The sequence below is a fragment of the Triticum urartu genome, chromosome 6 (assembly GCF_003073215.2).
Source record: "Triticum urartu cultivar G1812 chromosome 6, Tu2.1, whole genome shotgun sequence".
Lineage (NCBI taxonomy): Eukaryota > Viridiplantae > Streptophyta > Magnoliopsida > Poales > Poaceae > Triticum > Triticum urartu.
Window position 1 is genome coordinate 378,017,859 of NC_053027.1, and position 15,786 is coordinate 378,033,644.

At 43.3% G+C, this 15,786-nt stretch overlaps 1 protein-coding gene, 1 non-coding gene and 1 pseudogene across 2 annotated transcripts; 1 reads left to right on the forward strand and 2 right to left on the reverse strand.

Moving 5' to 3' along the window:
* Positions 1-2,404: 2,404 nt before the first annotated feature.
* Positions 2,405-2,553, reverse strand: LOC125517822. Its single transcript, XR_007287823.1, has one exon. It is a non-coding gene; the product is annotated as a small nucleolar RNA snoR136 (small nucleolar RNA).
* A 60-nt stretch (positions 2,554-2,613) lies between these two features.
* On the reverse strand, positions 2,614-2,709 carry LOC125517699 (annotated as a pseudogene).
* Positions 2,710-14,186: 11,477 nt separating this feature from the next.
* Positions 14,187-15,573, forward strand: LOC125513592. The gene is made up of 2 exons (XM_048678731.1): positions 14,187-15,209; positions 15,320-15,573. The coding sequence occupies exons 1-2, from the start codon at positions 14,773-14,775 to the stop codon at positions 15,426-15,428; spliced, it is 546 nt and encodes a 181-aa protein (XP_048534688.1). The 5' UTR covers positions 14,187-14,772; the 3' UTR covers positions 15,429-15,573.
* The last annotated feature ends 213 nt before the right edge of the window (positions 15,574-15,786 follow it).

The following is a 15,786-nucleotide window of genomic DNA, read 5'->3' on the forward strand; positions in this document are numbered from 1 at the left end:
CCCTTCCCAAGCCAACCTACGACAATTGCCGAACCTTCAACAGGATCACGCCATCAGCACCACGCTGCACACAGGCCGCTTCACTTGGCCGCCACCGACCACCGCACTGCCACCTCCCCGCACTACCAATGGCCGGCAGATAGGTTTAAATTATGGTTAGAACATTTCTACATTTTTCATATTATGAATCAAAAGGTCCTAAAAGAGAAAAAAAATTGTAGAGAAAATTACAAGCCACAAACATCCAAGGAAGGAATTAGCAGCATTAGCTCTCAAGCATGGACAACTACTAATGTTTCGAGAAACAATCGTAGAATTTAACATCATTGCCATATTCTATTGTATCATCAATAATTCAATAAAACAATGGCATATACCAAAAGAATAATTCTGGTCTACTTGTTACATATAAGAAATGTAATACAGCAAATGCCCTATTAGAGTAACTATGACAAAAATATATAGCCCCATCTGGATATACATCCATAGCTAAAATCTTAAATTCATCATGTAGGGTGGTAGAAATAAAAAACAGCAAGAAATACAGAAACTTCTCCGATTTAAAAATAAAAAATTCAACAAATGTAGGAACTGAAAATAAGATCCGATAGAAAATTGCAACATTCAATTGGATTAAAAAAAATCTTACTTATTGAAACCAAAGCAAACAAAAATTTTAGTTTTTTCTAAGCTAAAACACCCTCCGACTCTTTATTTATTAGGCGCTAGCATGTCTGACTGCAAACAATCAGCCAACCATCCAGGTATTGTTTAATACAAGTGCATAAAAACAGAAAGTTTTAACGAGTGCCTAGCTAGACGGTGTGCCGCCACATTAGTCCAATGACAAGCAAAACATAGCCTAAATCCCTGAAACATGGTAGACATCTCTTTCATCTCCCTAATGAGATGAAAACACGACGTTCTCCCATCTACCGTGCCATCATTATCGCATCTCTGCTTGCAAATAGTTCAATGGATAAAGGGTCCATTACCCCATCGTACCTTACGCCTCCAGCTCTAACGAAAGCTCCAATGAAGCCTGCTCCACCGCGTATAAGACCCATATCCGTGGATCCATCAGTGTTGATATTTATCCATCCCTCCTCCGGTGGCACAATCTCCTCGATATGGATTTCACCGGCTGATACTCCACCTCACCATAAGTGTAGTGATGGTACAAGTTCTAAACCTGTTGTTCGATTCCAAATGTCTACAAGTACAGTTATTACCGGCCGCCTAGTTCAGGATACTAGCATCCAGCTAATTGAATTCAACTTGTATTTCACAATTCCAAGCGAATTTAATTTAAATCAGTTCAGGTTTCTTCATGTACTCGTTCAACGAAGTTAAGAATGGTGTCCACAATATTCCACTTTGTTTCGTTAGAGAAGCAATGGAAATTTATGAAATCTCATGTCCTTATCAAACTCCTCAGAGACAACTGATGACAACACACGCTCTCAGCTTAAATCTCCTAGATGCACAACAAAAACCAAAAAAAAATATTGGAGAGCCACTAAACACAAGAGAAGGGAAACCTCAATATCTGAACCCTCATTTTGTGAGGTTAACTAACGAATATGCAAACACGGATAGTTTGCTCCAAAAAGCAAAATGACGTTGTTCTCCAAAGCAAAAATACATACACAGAAAATATAAGTATTGATTGTCTCATGGCAAGTCCCAAAGTTTAACTGCAGCAACGCCACTATCAAGGGCAATGGAATATGAGACCACCTTCAAAGGAAAAATTCTAAGGAATCTTAACATTAAAAGGTTTGTTTTGTGACGTTTGCCAAGGAATATACAAACACAGATAGTTTGCTCCTTATCAGGCAGAAGGACTTGGATGTCCCCCCGTCACACAATAAGAACACTCACGGCGAAGGCGATTACAGCTAAGCAATTTTGAAAGAAAAAACCAATTATCTAGTCATACAAGCTAATGAATTCCCAGGGGTCAACACAATCAGAATGGCACAGAAGCCATGACAAATTCACAATTCTGGGTGACTTAGCAAGGAATGGTGCGGCCATTCTGAGGCCAGAATAACCAGGTCAGATTATGCGTTTTCCTGATTCGATTTTTAAGGTCCTGGTTCTTAGAAACTTAGAAGTTCTGGTTGCGCCTCAACCATACAAAGCTATCAAAGGACATATGGCAGAGATTTTAGTCAATGCGACCCTTGCGTAACATCTCCAGACCAAGCAAATCAAGTTCAGCCGCATATAATATTCCATTACGCCTGTGCAGATCGTTGTGCAGATCCTTCGTCCATGCCATTGTTCATTCGTTATACCATCGATTTGATCTGTCATTTCAATTCTCAGACTATGGAAAAAAAGAGATAACATTTCATAAACAAACAAATGCCAAGCATAAATAATTCAGCAAATAAGGCAGTGTAGTTCCTCGACGTCCAATCGCATCACAAAATTTCCGCACTGGATAGCGAGAGGAACAATTGCTTTCTGCTTCCCGTCTCATCACTGCCCGAGAACCATACAAACTAGTTCACAGACACGAATACTGTTAAGAGAAGCAGCAGATCAAAACACGCAGCAAAGCAAGATCCAATATATAGTACTAGGAATCATGATGATTTCTAAGACAACTCAGTCCCTTAGATGTTCTTTGACCATGCGATCATTTCCGCAGGAGTCATTACAGGTCTGTAACTGTAAAATTGGCTCATCTCGGTTGTCGAAATCAAGATATCCAAAGAAAGATGGGAACTTTTTAGATGTATGTAAGAGCCGCCGATGCCCTGGGAGAGAAACTCGGAGGGCACACGAGGGGCTAACTCAGGATACAACGGGACGATGTTGCTTCAAGGGAACGAGTCCATTGGGAACCGATCAGGCTCGAGAGACTGATCATCCCAATGACCAGATGACGAAGCACCAACAAATCGAAAAATGGGGATTACACGAAGAACGGCAATTCAAATCAAGAGAGAAAAATCAACCGGTACAAAGAAGCATTGAAGCAAATCAGCCGGGTGAAGAGAACGAGCAAAGGAGGCGGCGGCGGTGATGAGAGAAAGAGGGGAAGAAGCGACTGGTATTTATAGCAACGCGCGTCGCTGCCTTCACGCAGCAAAACCCTAATGGGCCCTAGAGCGATGGGCCAGTGCGCTGCTATGGGCCGCAAGACATGTTTTTCAGGGCGCGGAACAAATACGGACTCCGCAAGCATCTGAACCCGTACAAATTTCAAAGATGAAGTACTACCTCCGTCCGGATTTAAAAGGCCCCTTGGGACGAGGCGTTCGTTTTTATAAGGCCTGTTGGTCTCCAGTAATTCAATGCATGCTTTAAGAATATCTCCAACAGGCGCCAAATGCGTCGCGCGTAAAAAACTGATTTGCAATCCATTGTCTGGTTTGATGTGGCACGCAGCGCTAGCTCTAGCAGCGCGCGCTTCCAGCAACACGCAAAAATGCAGTGCGCGCAACTCGCCGGTACATTGTATATGGCATTTTGAACACAAAATGAAGTTGATGAAACATTCAAAATGCAATAAACATGACATATAAAATTTCACATAAACAAGTTGATGGAGAAAAGTTCATGCCCATAAGTTCAAAATCATACCCACAAGTTTATCCAACCAAGTTCAAAAGGCAAATCAAGTTCAATACACAAATAAAAGACACATCATTCCTCGTCCTCGTCTTCGTCCTCGTCTTGATCTTCGGAAGACGATTCTTCTGCCTCTGAAGATGAATCTTCCTCCCTCTCCTTATCACGCACCGCATCACGTGAAACTCCGACAGTGTTGGTAAGATCTTCAACGGCATCTTTATGGGAATGTGTGCGAGGAGGCACATCGAAAGACATTCCGCCCATGACGGCCGAAGGTGCACCTATGCCTCCCATGAGAGAAGCAAAACTCATGCCTCCCATGATGGCCATAGCGTCAGGGGGTGCTCCATAGCCAGCCATGCCTCTCATTGCACCGCCTACGGTACCTCCGAAGCCACCCATGCCACCCATGACGCCGATGCCACCGCCACCCATGGCGCCAAGGCCACCGCCACCCATTGCGCCGAGGCCACCGCCAACCATTGCGCGAATCATGTCTCTTTTTTGGATCAAAACTTCTTCACGGGCAAGATTGACATACTCCTTTTGCACCTCATTGAGGATATATGTGTCTAAGAAGAACAAGTGTTTCTCCCATTCCAACAATCTTGTTCGCTCTTCATTGCTCACCTTCCTCTCCTCCAAAGCCACCTTCCTCTCCTCGGCCGCCAACCTCCTCTCCTCGGCCGCGGCATCTTGGTTCCTTGCCATTTTCCTCACCTCGTTGGCTTCTTTTCTTGCCTTCACAATAGCTTCCATAGCATTTTTGAGCTCATCATCTCCTTTCCTCTTCTTCTTTTCGGTTTTATCTTTCTTGCACCCATCCGGTCGTTTTGGCTTCGAGTATGAAACCGAGTTGGGTGTGGGGCTTCTCTTGCCGTCATCACTTCATGCATCATCCTCATCATCATCCAACTTAATTGTTCGCTTCCGTTTGTTGCTCAAATACAAATCATCCAAATCTTCACGCTTCTTCCATTTTTCATCATCCTTCAACACTTCATAGCAATGAGGCAAAGTAAATATTCTTCCTTTCTTGATCTTCCCCTTCTTGGTTTTCCTCTCCTCTTCTTTGAACAAGTTTTGCGCAATGTTGTACTACATGAAAACAAAGCAAGTTAGCACCAACAACAAGTATGATGAACATGTATGAAATGCCACTTACTCTATCGTCCTCATTTGTGCCACTTGGGTTCAACTTGTCAACCGCCTTTTGACAGGCCGCCCACCTTTGACAATCCGAGTTGATTGTTGATACGTCTCCAACGTATCTATAATTTTTTATTGCTCCATGTTATGTTATCTACTGTTTTGGGCAATATTGGGCTTTATTATCCACTTTTATATTATTTTTGGGACTAACCTATTAACCGGAGGTCCAGCCCAGATTTGCTGTTTTTTGCCTATTTCAGTGTTTCAAATAAAAGGAATATCAAACGGAGTCAAAATAGAACGAAATCAACTGGAGAAGTTATTTTTGGAAGGAAAGCTACCGGAAAAACTTGGAGTGCACGTCAGGAAAGAAGGGAGGTGCCCACGAGGGTGGGGGCGCGCCCCCATGCCTCGTGGCCCCCCTTCGGTCCCTCGACGTGCTTCTTTCACCCATATATACCTACGTATCCTAAAACTTCCAGAACAGACAATAGATCGGGAATTCCGCCGCCAGAAGCCTCTGTAGCCACTGAAAACCAATCTAGACCCGTTTCGGCACCCTGCCGGAGGGGGCAATCCTTCTCCGGTGGTCATCTTCATCATCCCGGTGCTCTCCATGACGAGGAGGGAGTAGTTCTCCCTCGGGGCTAAGGGTATGTATCAGTAGTTATGTGTTTGATCTCTCTCTCGTGTTCTTGAGGTGATACGATCTTGATGTATCGCGAGCTTTGCTATTATAGTTGGATCCTATGATGTTTTCTCCCCCCTCTACTCTCTTGTAATGAATTGAGTTTCCCCTTTGAAGTTATCCTATCGGACTGAGTCTTTAAAGATTTGAGAACACTTGATGTATGTCTTGTCGTGCGTATGTGGTGACAATGGGATACCACGTGATTCACTTGATGTATGTTTTGGTGATCAACTTGCGGGTTCCGTCCATGAACCTATGCATAGAGGTTGGCACACGTTTTCATCGTGATTCTCCGGTAGGAACTTTGGGGCACTCTTTGAGGTCCTATGTGTTGGTTGAATAGATGAATCTGAGATTGTGTGATGCATATCGTATAATCATGCCCACGGATACTTGAGGTGACATTGGAGTTTTAGGTGACATTAGGGTTTTGGTTGATTTGTGTCTTAAGGTGTTATTCTAGTACGAACTCTAGGGCTGTTTGTGACACTTATAGGAATAGCCCAACGGATTGATTTGAAAGAATAACTTTGAGGTGGTTTCGTACCCTATCATAATCTCTTCGGTTGCTCTGTGCTATTAGTGACTTTGGAGTGACTCTTTGTTGCATGTTGAGGGATAGTTATGTGATCCGATTATGTTATTATTGTTGAGAGGACTTGCACTAGTGAAAGTATGAACCCTAGGCCTTGTTTCCTAGCATTGCAATACCATTTACGCTCACTTTTATCATTAGTTACCTTGCTGTTTTTTGTTTTTTTCAAATTACAAAAACCTTTATCTACCATCGATATTGCACTTGTATCACCATCTCTTCGCCGAATTAGTGCACATATACAATTTACCATTGTATTGGGTGTGTTGGGGACACAAGAGACTCTTTGTTATTTGGTTGCAGGGTTGCTTGAGAGAGACCATCTTCATCCTACTCCTCCCACGGATTGATAAACCTTAGGTCATCCACTTGAGGGAAATTTGCTACTGTCCTACAAACCTCTATACTTGGAGGCCCAACAACGTCTACAAAAAGAAGGTTGTGTAGTAGACATCAATTGTCGACCATCGGGACCGAAGTGATCGGTCGGAGTGGTCAATTCCACTCACGTTGCGAACATCAAAGTGTTCCTTCATCCGAAGCCAACAAGCATCTCTACTTTGATCACCTCCAACGGATGGATCTCTCGACACTTGCAACCAAGTATTGCATAGTAAGATGTCATCGGCGTTGGTGTAATTGCCCGCTCTCCCTTTCGGTGCGTGGACAATGCCCTCACCCTCCTCGTCCACTTCGAACTCATGGTTTTCGAAATGCATGTCATTGGTTTGAGACCAATGCGAATTGTTGGAGCCAACACCCATCGTTGACATGTATGCATCATCATTGAGACTACAAAGTTTTTTGAACAATGCAAATAAGCTATCTATATGTGAATGCATTCAAAAAATAACAAAAAAAATGAAAAGTTAGAATTTTTTACCTTGGGGGCATTTCGTTGAACATGTTGTGCGCGTCGGCCGCCGGCTCAACGAGTGAGCTCGCCGGCGCTTCGATAGCCGCCGCGCTCGTCGCACGCCCCGCAAGCTTCTTCCTCCTCGCCTTGGAGGTGCCGGAGCCGTCCGCCGCCTTGTTTTTCTTCGCCGATGTCTTGTCCTTCTTTGGCCGCGCCGCATTGGGGAGCTTTGAGGAGGAGGGGGCGGCGGCTCGGGCCGGCGCCGGCGCGACGCCACCCGCCGCCGAGGTCATCCGCGGCGGCATGAAGAGGCCGCACGCGAGGCCTATGGTCGGAGGAGTTTCGGCGGAGGCGAGGCCAACGCCACCCGGGCTAGGGTTTGCAACGACGGCGGGGGGGGGGGGGGCGCGGCTATAGCGGGGGGGGGGGGGGGGGTCGCGGCTATAGGACGGGGTGAGCGGGGTGCAGGCTTGTGCGTCCATGGGGTGCGGGTCGCCGGCGCCGGTGCGCGCGGGGCGTTGGAGGCGGAGAAGACAGAGTGCACCGCGAGCGCTCGAGTGTGCCGCGCGCGAAAGCGGACGCCGCAAATACACCGCGCGAGATAGCGATTCCTGCCGCGCGCCCAACTCCTTATACCGCGCGCACGGTTATTACGCGTCCGCTGGAGCCACTTGCCGAGTTGCGCGCGTGTTAAACTGGGTATATTTGCGGCGTGGCGTCTATTTAGCGCGCCTGTTGGAGATGCTCTAATACCTTTAGTTCATTGGCTGCATGCAACAAGGGAGAGAGATGACGCTGGGTATGGAGAGAGATTGAATTAATGGACTGCTAACCAACGATTCAGCCACAAGTCCCACTGTACCTTCCTAGAGAACCTGTCTTTGGGACTTTTAATCCCAGACGGAGGTAGTAATTCTTTACATACAAACTTAAATATGCAGCGATGAATCAAGAAATTATGTTGAACCGTAATAATAAAATGTGCCCCGTTGCAATGCACATGTACTTAGCGAGTACCACTAAAGTGGCAGCTTTTCCATTTTTTTTAAAAAGTAGCGGCTTTTTCCTCACTTCCCACGAATTTGTAAAAAGGAAAATAGCAGTTTTTCTCAAAACAATCTCCTGAGCGAGGCGATTAGACATACAGATGGACTTTGGCGGCGCCCGTGGATAAAATCAGCGGTATTTGAAAATGGTTCAACGTGTATCTAGAAAATGTTCAACCTATATGCATAAAATGGTCAATGTGTATTTAAAATAAGTCAACATGTATGAAAAATAAATAAAAATAAACTAAATGAAAATAAAAATGGACGAAGCCTAATAAAACTAAACGGATGGTTCCTAAAACCGACCATGGAAGGATTTCAAAACAGTCCGTAGAAGATTCACAAAACCATTTGGGTATGTTGTTGGGCTGGACCACTTCGCCGGACACTGTAGGCGAGCTATGCTTTTGTCTCGCAATAAGCAAGACATAGCATTTGCTTCCGCAAGCACTGGACCCAGAAAAAAAATTGTTAGCCGTTTTTTTAGTGTACTTTGCTTTGGACGTTATGATGTGCATGTTATATGGATGTTGTTCTAGTAGGATTTGCTGAACAATTTTCAAACATGCATTCTTTCTTCCCATACAAACTTAAAACATGCATTTCATTCAGCCATACAAATTTCAATTTTAATACTACATTGATTATGCTTATTTCGAGGTTGCATAGATATCTATTACAAAGCAACAGTGCACATGCACATTCCTAAAAAAAACATTGCACGTGGGCACATTATATCTTAACTAAGCCTGCAAGCACAATCATTGCATGTTTCAGTTCTCTTTTTTATTCAACAAGAGCACTCTCATTGCTCCCCTGCCTACCATTGTTTTCCTCTTGGTCCTTCTTGTCACCCATCTTCATCTTGCTCTCCTTCTCATCCTTGCTCAATTGCCTAAGTTCAACAATGTTGTCTAGCTAACATTGCAATGTGCTCAAGCTCCTCATGTGCCAACATCATTTCAACGTACTCTTAAATGCAAATTACATCCAATAATTTTTTCTAGTCCACTCTAGCCAAATTGACAAAGACAACCTCGCACCAACAATAGAAAACAATAACTTCGATTTCACAGGATAAGAGGCAAATCTCAGATTGATTTAGGGCTTACTATGTGATATGTGTTAAATGTAATCGAGAGACAAGTGATAGAGAGAATCAAGTCAGTCTTTATTGATAGATGATATGAGTTTATATACAATCTCAACAGGTTTCTCTAAAGGAGGCGACTATTCCTAAAAGGTTGGCTCCAAAGGTTGCAACGCTTCAAGGAGAAAGCCGCTCCATCGGTTGGAACTGCCCGTGCGGGAAGAGTGGGGATTATCCCATATTTAATGATGGGTTAATTATTCTTAACACTTCCCCTAATCACCGCTTGACTGCATAAGGATCCATCATCTTGATTAAGTTCTCCTCCAAAAACCCTGTGGGAAGAATGTGAGGAGTATAGTGTTTGATATGTTGCTAAAACTCCTTCAAACCCAGTGGAAAAAATAAGGAGAAAATGATGCAACATATAATGGTTATTGTCTCTTATAACTCAATATGAGAAAACCCATAGAATTTAGAGAACAATAAATATGTCATATGTACTTTCCTAAAAAACCCAGTGAGGAAAACCGAAAGTATGACATGTAATCTTGTGTTGATATTACCTCATTTAAAACCTTTATGAGAACTTGTATAGTAACTCATGAAGGGAAAAAGAGCATAATATGATGCATTGAACAGGAACAACTTAGGAAGATACTCCCCCTGATTCTTGCAAATTCCAAAGTCGGCATATACACATTCCTGGAATGTAAAAGTTGGTAGAGACTTGGTGAACAAATCAGTTGCATGATTTGACTTGCAAGATATGCAATATAGTGATATTGCTTATTATGTAGCCTGTTTGCATCCGGGCAACACAAACATTATCGTTAAGATAATGGTTGGTGGATGTAGCCATGAGATCTGTTTCGAAGACTCTTCATGAGAGGGCTTCCACATCTAGTAGGAACACTAAGCTTGTCTATGATCTGACATAGTGAGGATCTGATCGATGTATCCAATGATATCGGTGTTCACATTTCTGTGAAACTGAAAAACCAGGACAAGATGTTTGATGCCTTGGAGATATCGAAAGATATTTTTGAGTACCAACCAATTGTGTTTGGTGGATCCAATGGCATTATGGAACGTTGAGTACCAATATCTCATCGCCATCATCTCTTAGTCTAAATAGATCTTTCTCTACGTCTAGAGAATGAACTACCATGAGAGTTATGGATGGATAAGATTTGTCCACAATGAATTTCTCCAATATATTATGGATGTAGACAACATAGTATACCATAATGTATGAATGAAGGTGCTCAATTTGTAGTAACGAGCGGTATTTTGGTTTACCCAAATCTCTCATTTTAAACTCCATCATTTAGATGATTACATGTGTTGTCATTGCAGACACACAAACATGGATAATCATCATTGTAGGAGTAATCCTTGTGTATAAGGATCTCACTACGTCGGCTGTACCATATGTACTAAGAAAAATAAGTCGTATGGTGACTTACTGAATTTACACAATGTATGTTGCATTTTGTATTTCGATTCAGAATTGAGACTCCATCGGGAATCAATCATATATGTCTGAATCTAGTGATTGACATGGATATGTAATCACTACATCTATCAACTGCAGAGATAGATGATTTTGAACTGCCAATGATATAAGTTATCAGAAAGAGATTCCACCTCTGGAGAATAGTTGGGTATCTGCGTGAACCCTTGTGCTACAATACTTGCTCTATGTTTCACCACCTTGTTGTTCTCAATTCTGTTTCCAGAAAAAAACTGGTGTAGGTATTGCTTATGAATACCCTCTCATTATTGAGCAAGATCATTTCTACCTAGATTATACCCTTTGCTTGAGTTCAGTCCGAGTGTTGTTCACACTTTGCCATGGCCATGGTCTTTGGATCTGAATCACTTGAAAGGTTTTTTCAATCTAGTTGAGAAATGTATGTCGACAATTGTAGATTTCCGGTTATATGTTTCTCCAGATTCTATATATCAATATATAGTTGATGGAAATATCATTACCCGTAGTGATTGCTCGCGATTTCCCAATGCGATTGAGTCGGGTATTCCGATGTCCCGGTCATTGTGTGCACTATGACCTGGGTTGGTGGAGGTTTCCCGTCCACTGGGTGTATACTACCCATTAGGTGTGTGCCAACGTGAAGTTGACTTGCATTTACTGATTCACAGGCTTTGATATCCTTGCTTGCGAGAAGCCGAATCCTGATGTACTTCTGCCATACATCTCCCCCTATTGCTTTGAACGGAGAGTGGAGTGGATTTTGTTGGTACCCCCAGTCTTTTAGGCGTACTTTTGCAGGATTGTAGGATTGTGCGACACCTTTATAGTCAGTAAATGAATCTGGCAGGTTATTTGCAATATGTTGCAAATCTTCTGAACACATGGTTCAACTCTTTGAGTACATGGATATGAGGCAGAAATGTGTTGAAAATTCCACTAATTTCCTGGCATTCTTTATGGTACTTGAATTATCCCCCTAATGCCTGGAAATATTCCTCATTGAATCAACATACTGGCCTTGAATAACTCCCCATGTGAGGGGCTTGAGGTATTGATGGTAATACAGTTATTCCTCACATAGATCCCAACTATATGTTGAGGGGCCAATGATGTATGTCGGGGTGGTGATATCGGTGTGTAATCGAATTACCGCAGATAGGAAATACTTGGTAGATTTCCATGTATCAAAGACAAAGGGGAATAATATTATGCAGTTTGGTCATGAGCGTGTAAAACTACATGACTCCAACGTAAAGTTGGTAATTTGCAATTCCAGAGTAAAGATAATGCAATGAGCTTAACTCTTTGGATAAAGGGTTCTACCAAACCATTTTGTGCCTAGACATTAGGACAAATTGCTAAACTTCAATTCGAGGGCCATAGAGAAAGACACTCAAGGAGAATTCTGCAATGTTATCCATACGATTTTCTTGAAATCGATGTCAGGATAATGAGCCAATAGTTTTGTGTGAATAAAACACACATTTAAGACCATCATGTAGATATGTCTTTTAGAACCATGGAATACCTTAATAGTCTAGTCAATGGATGGGAAGAGCCACTTACCTCAACTTGATGCATTCAAGGAGTCTGAGTGGTTCAACGTAGACTTAGCTTCCCTGTGTCACTTGTAGTGCACATAAAATCCAAATGCTGTTAGAATTTAGCATCATAATAATCATAAACTATTGGAATTGCTGACAGTTTGGGTTTCAACCCAATGTCTCGATGACCAAGGCGAGAATGCCAAATTCGTCATGTACAAGACATTTTGGAAAACTATCTTGTAAGCAACATGTGCTACGAGTTTTGTAGTATGTGTAGTACAATCCTGATGATACATAGAGAATGTGCTTGACATATCCATTACATATGGTAAAGAGGAGATATTCCTCTTTGTTGTCATCATAAGTTTCACTATGGAAACTATTTTGATGGATATCTCTATAGTTTAGTATGGTACGAGTTGATCCAGACACGATAAAGCATCCTCGATTCTAGTCAAGTACCCATAGGGATGGTAAATATGACTCGAGTTGAGCCAACAATTACATCATCGCGTCTAGGCGATTTTAAAATATCTCCTTTCTCTCAATGAGAGTGGAAACATTGGACTTCCCTGAGTATAGAGTTTGTGGTGCATATGTCCACAAGGCACATATCATTTTTCATCGGATTGACCACTGTAGAAATCTATATATAGACTTGAAGATTTTCAAAAATGAAAATCAAAGTCAGATATATAGAATACATACAAATGTATTTGTACCAGAGTGCTGATACAATATATTGTGATATACAATATATGATGACAACAATACTTATGTTGTTGTTACAACATCGTAAATGGACATTAATTATATTGACCACTTAGGAGACTAAAAGACTATTCATAGTCTCCAAACATGTCGGTTGAGACATATTCAACCATCACATTCTCTGTGCCCATAGGGTCCCCGTCATAGCTAGTGATGTCCGCTTGAAGGTTGAAGTAAGATTCAAACCTTTGCCCTCGAGGTTCATTCCCAGGAATTGCTAATCCAGAATAACCAGATGCTGAGATCTGAATCTAATGTCTTGTGATATATAAGACATCATTTTTCTGTTAGCGGTGTGATCTTGATCAGAGTGAATCCAGGATTGCACACATTATCCCATGAGACACAAGAGCGATCATGATGTCCATGGCCCAGATAGTGCAGTGGTGGCCACTGAGGGTGAATGCCTCAAATTATATAGCCATATGTTACCGCTATGGGTAAGCCAGACATAATCAATTTACATTCAGTAAATTAAATACCATCATGGTTGATGTTGTAATGAACTTAGCAAAATCAATGGATATTTCAAGAAGTTATCTTGAAATCATTAGTGTGAATCTCAAATTGCTAAATATGACACATTGAAGATAATCTCCAAAATGGAGTAGATCACGCAGCACTTTGTAAAGCAATTATAATGTCATAATGACAAAATATAGGCTTTAACAGTAGTCATCGATAATCTGCGTAGGCAGTAGATCCATATGACTACCTTATGATGTCAAGCATCAATTTGAAGAAATCACCTTGAATTTTGCATTATTATTTGCAAGAAATTGAAAATCTCAATTGCAAATAGACGTATTAATCTCGACATGTGTTTAACATGGAGATAGGTACATCATAGAAAAATTCCGGAATACCTCGTACTCAACGGAGAAACAGTACTGCAGATAGGTACTGGATTTATCTTTGCAAGAGATTAAAAATCTCTCTTGCAAATGGACATAATTAGTCTCAACACGTGATAAACGTGGGAATGTATTACATCAACTTAAAATTTGGAATACATCTCAATACTCAACAGAAAAATACTTCTAATGTAGTGAATAATAATGATGTTGCAAACTTGATGTTCAAGTGAAAAACTTGAATTGTATAGACCTCAAATTAAAATGAGATGATGTTGTATCAAGTTGCAAGATAATTCAACAAGGTGAATTAATAATATTCGAGAGAAAATTGATCTCAATCGCAATGAGATTGTTTTGCGAGAAAATAATAATTCTCAATCGCAAATCTCCATTGTTGTGCGAGAAAACTTAATATCGATCGCGAAAAACATGTTCTATAGAATTTGATATGTGGTAAACACATTGAACATGTCAAGTATCAACATACACATATTTCTGGAATTATAAAATTCAACAGAAAATAGGCTAAATGCAGATCTATAGTCTTATTTGCAATTTATTGTAAGCCTACCAGCTTAACAGATAAGTGCAAGGACTTACTGGGAAATTTGCGGAGCATTTTGTAAATAACATAAAAGGTAAGGGTTAAGACGAAACATGATGAAGAGATAAGGTTCTCTATCGCTTCATGTGGTCTTGCATACGAATCAATGGATTCGTCTAGCTTTGCTCTAGCAGCCACGCCGTCGAATCCGCTGTGGGAGAGGCTGTGACGGCGAGCAGCCACGCCAGAGGACACCCCTGTGGTTGTGCTCTGCGTGTCGCGCTCGGACCTGGCAACCGCGGAGGGCGCCGTTGGCCACCGGGCCTTGTGCGAGCAGCACTTACAGGGGTGCCCCGCTCGGGCCGGCCGCTGTGGTTCTGTGCAGAGGCTCCGACAGTCGATCGCCGCGGACGCGCGTTCGAGGGCCCGGGAGCCTTGCCTGACGTCACCGCCTTGCTTCAGCACCGGGCTGAACCATGCACCGCGCAGCCGCCGTGCGGAGGGGTGCCGACCGCTGCGCTATGAGCGGCCATGGCGTGTGGAGATGAGCCGGGCGCTGCCGCAAGCTGGGCATCGTTGGCTGTAAGCCACCGCCGTCGCCTCTGCCGTTGGCGAGAAGTCGCGATTCTGGCCCGGGGGAAGCAGCGATGGAACGCCGTGCGACGCCGCACTGCTGCTACTGTGCGTAGGCACACCGTAACTGAGGGCCATGACGGCGTTGAGGCTCAAGGCCGGCCGTCGCAGAGGAGGGCACCGTGCGCCGGGGCTATTTCGCCGGCTCTGTTCAAAGAGAAGAAGGGAAGAAGGGGGCTGACGCGGCTCGCCGCGGTCGGAGAAACCGGGCCGTGGTCACATCCATCACGCCGCCCGCCTCCCGTGATGCAGTCGTGTCCAGCCGCTGCCACCACATCAGGGAGTGAGGCCGCGACGCCACGCGCGTGCCTGCGCTCGCTGCCGGTCGAGAAGACCATGCACACCCGCCTCCCGTGATGCAGTCGTGTCCAGCCGCTGCCACCACATCAGGGAGTGAGGCCGCGACGCCACGCGCGTGCCTGCGCTCGCTGCCGGTCGAGAAGACCATGCACACCGCCGTGTCGCTACACGCGCCTTGCCGGCAGGAGGGAGCGCTTTTGCCCGTTCGTTCTCTCCTTCTCGTCGGAATTGCTCTCGCCGGAGAGCAGTGCTGATAACGTGTTAAATGTAATCGAGAGACAAATGATAGAGAGAATCAAGTCAGTCTTTATTGATAGACTAGAAGAACGCCCGTGCGTTACAACGAGCCACGTTAATTTAAAGAGTTCAATATTACGACATTGGCGACTTTTTTTACCATCAAATCCTCACACACACACTCCCTCCCTCTTCCTCACTCTCTCTCCCCCCCTCCCTCTTTCTAACACACACACATATCCATCTTGTTGGGTACGGGACCATAATCCATCTATTTCACACACACACGCTAGTGCATAACAATATGGATTATGTGTATTATATTTGCCACCAGAACTGAGGGAATTAATTTCATGTAAATCGGCCAGCCACAGC

Excerpts from the sequence above, each read along its gene's own strand:
- LOC125513592 (XM_048678731.1), top strand. The coding sequence starts at position 14,773 with ATGGCGTGTGGAGATGAGCCGGGCGCTGCCGCAAGCTGGGCATCGTTG. Across the intron at positions 15,210-15,319 it reads TCGCTGCCGGTCGAGAAGAC|CATGCACACCGCCGTGTCGC; the intron begins CATGCACACCCG and ends GGTCGAGAAGAC.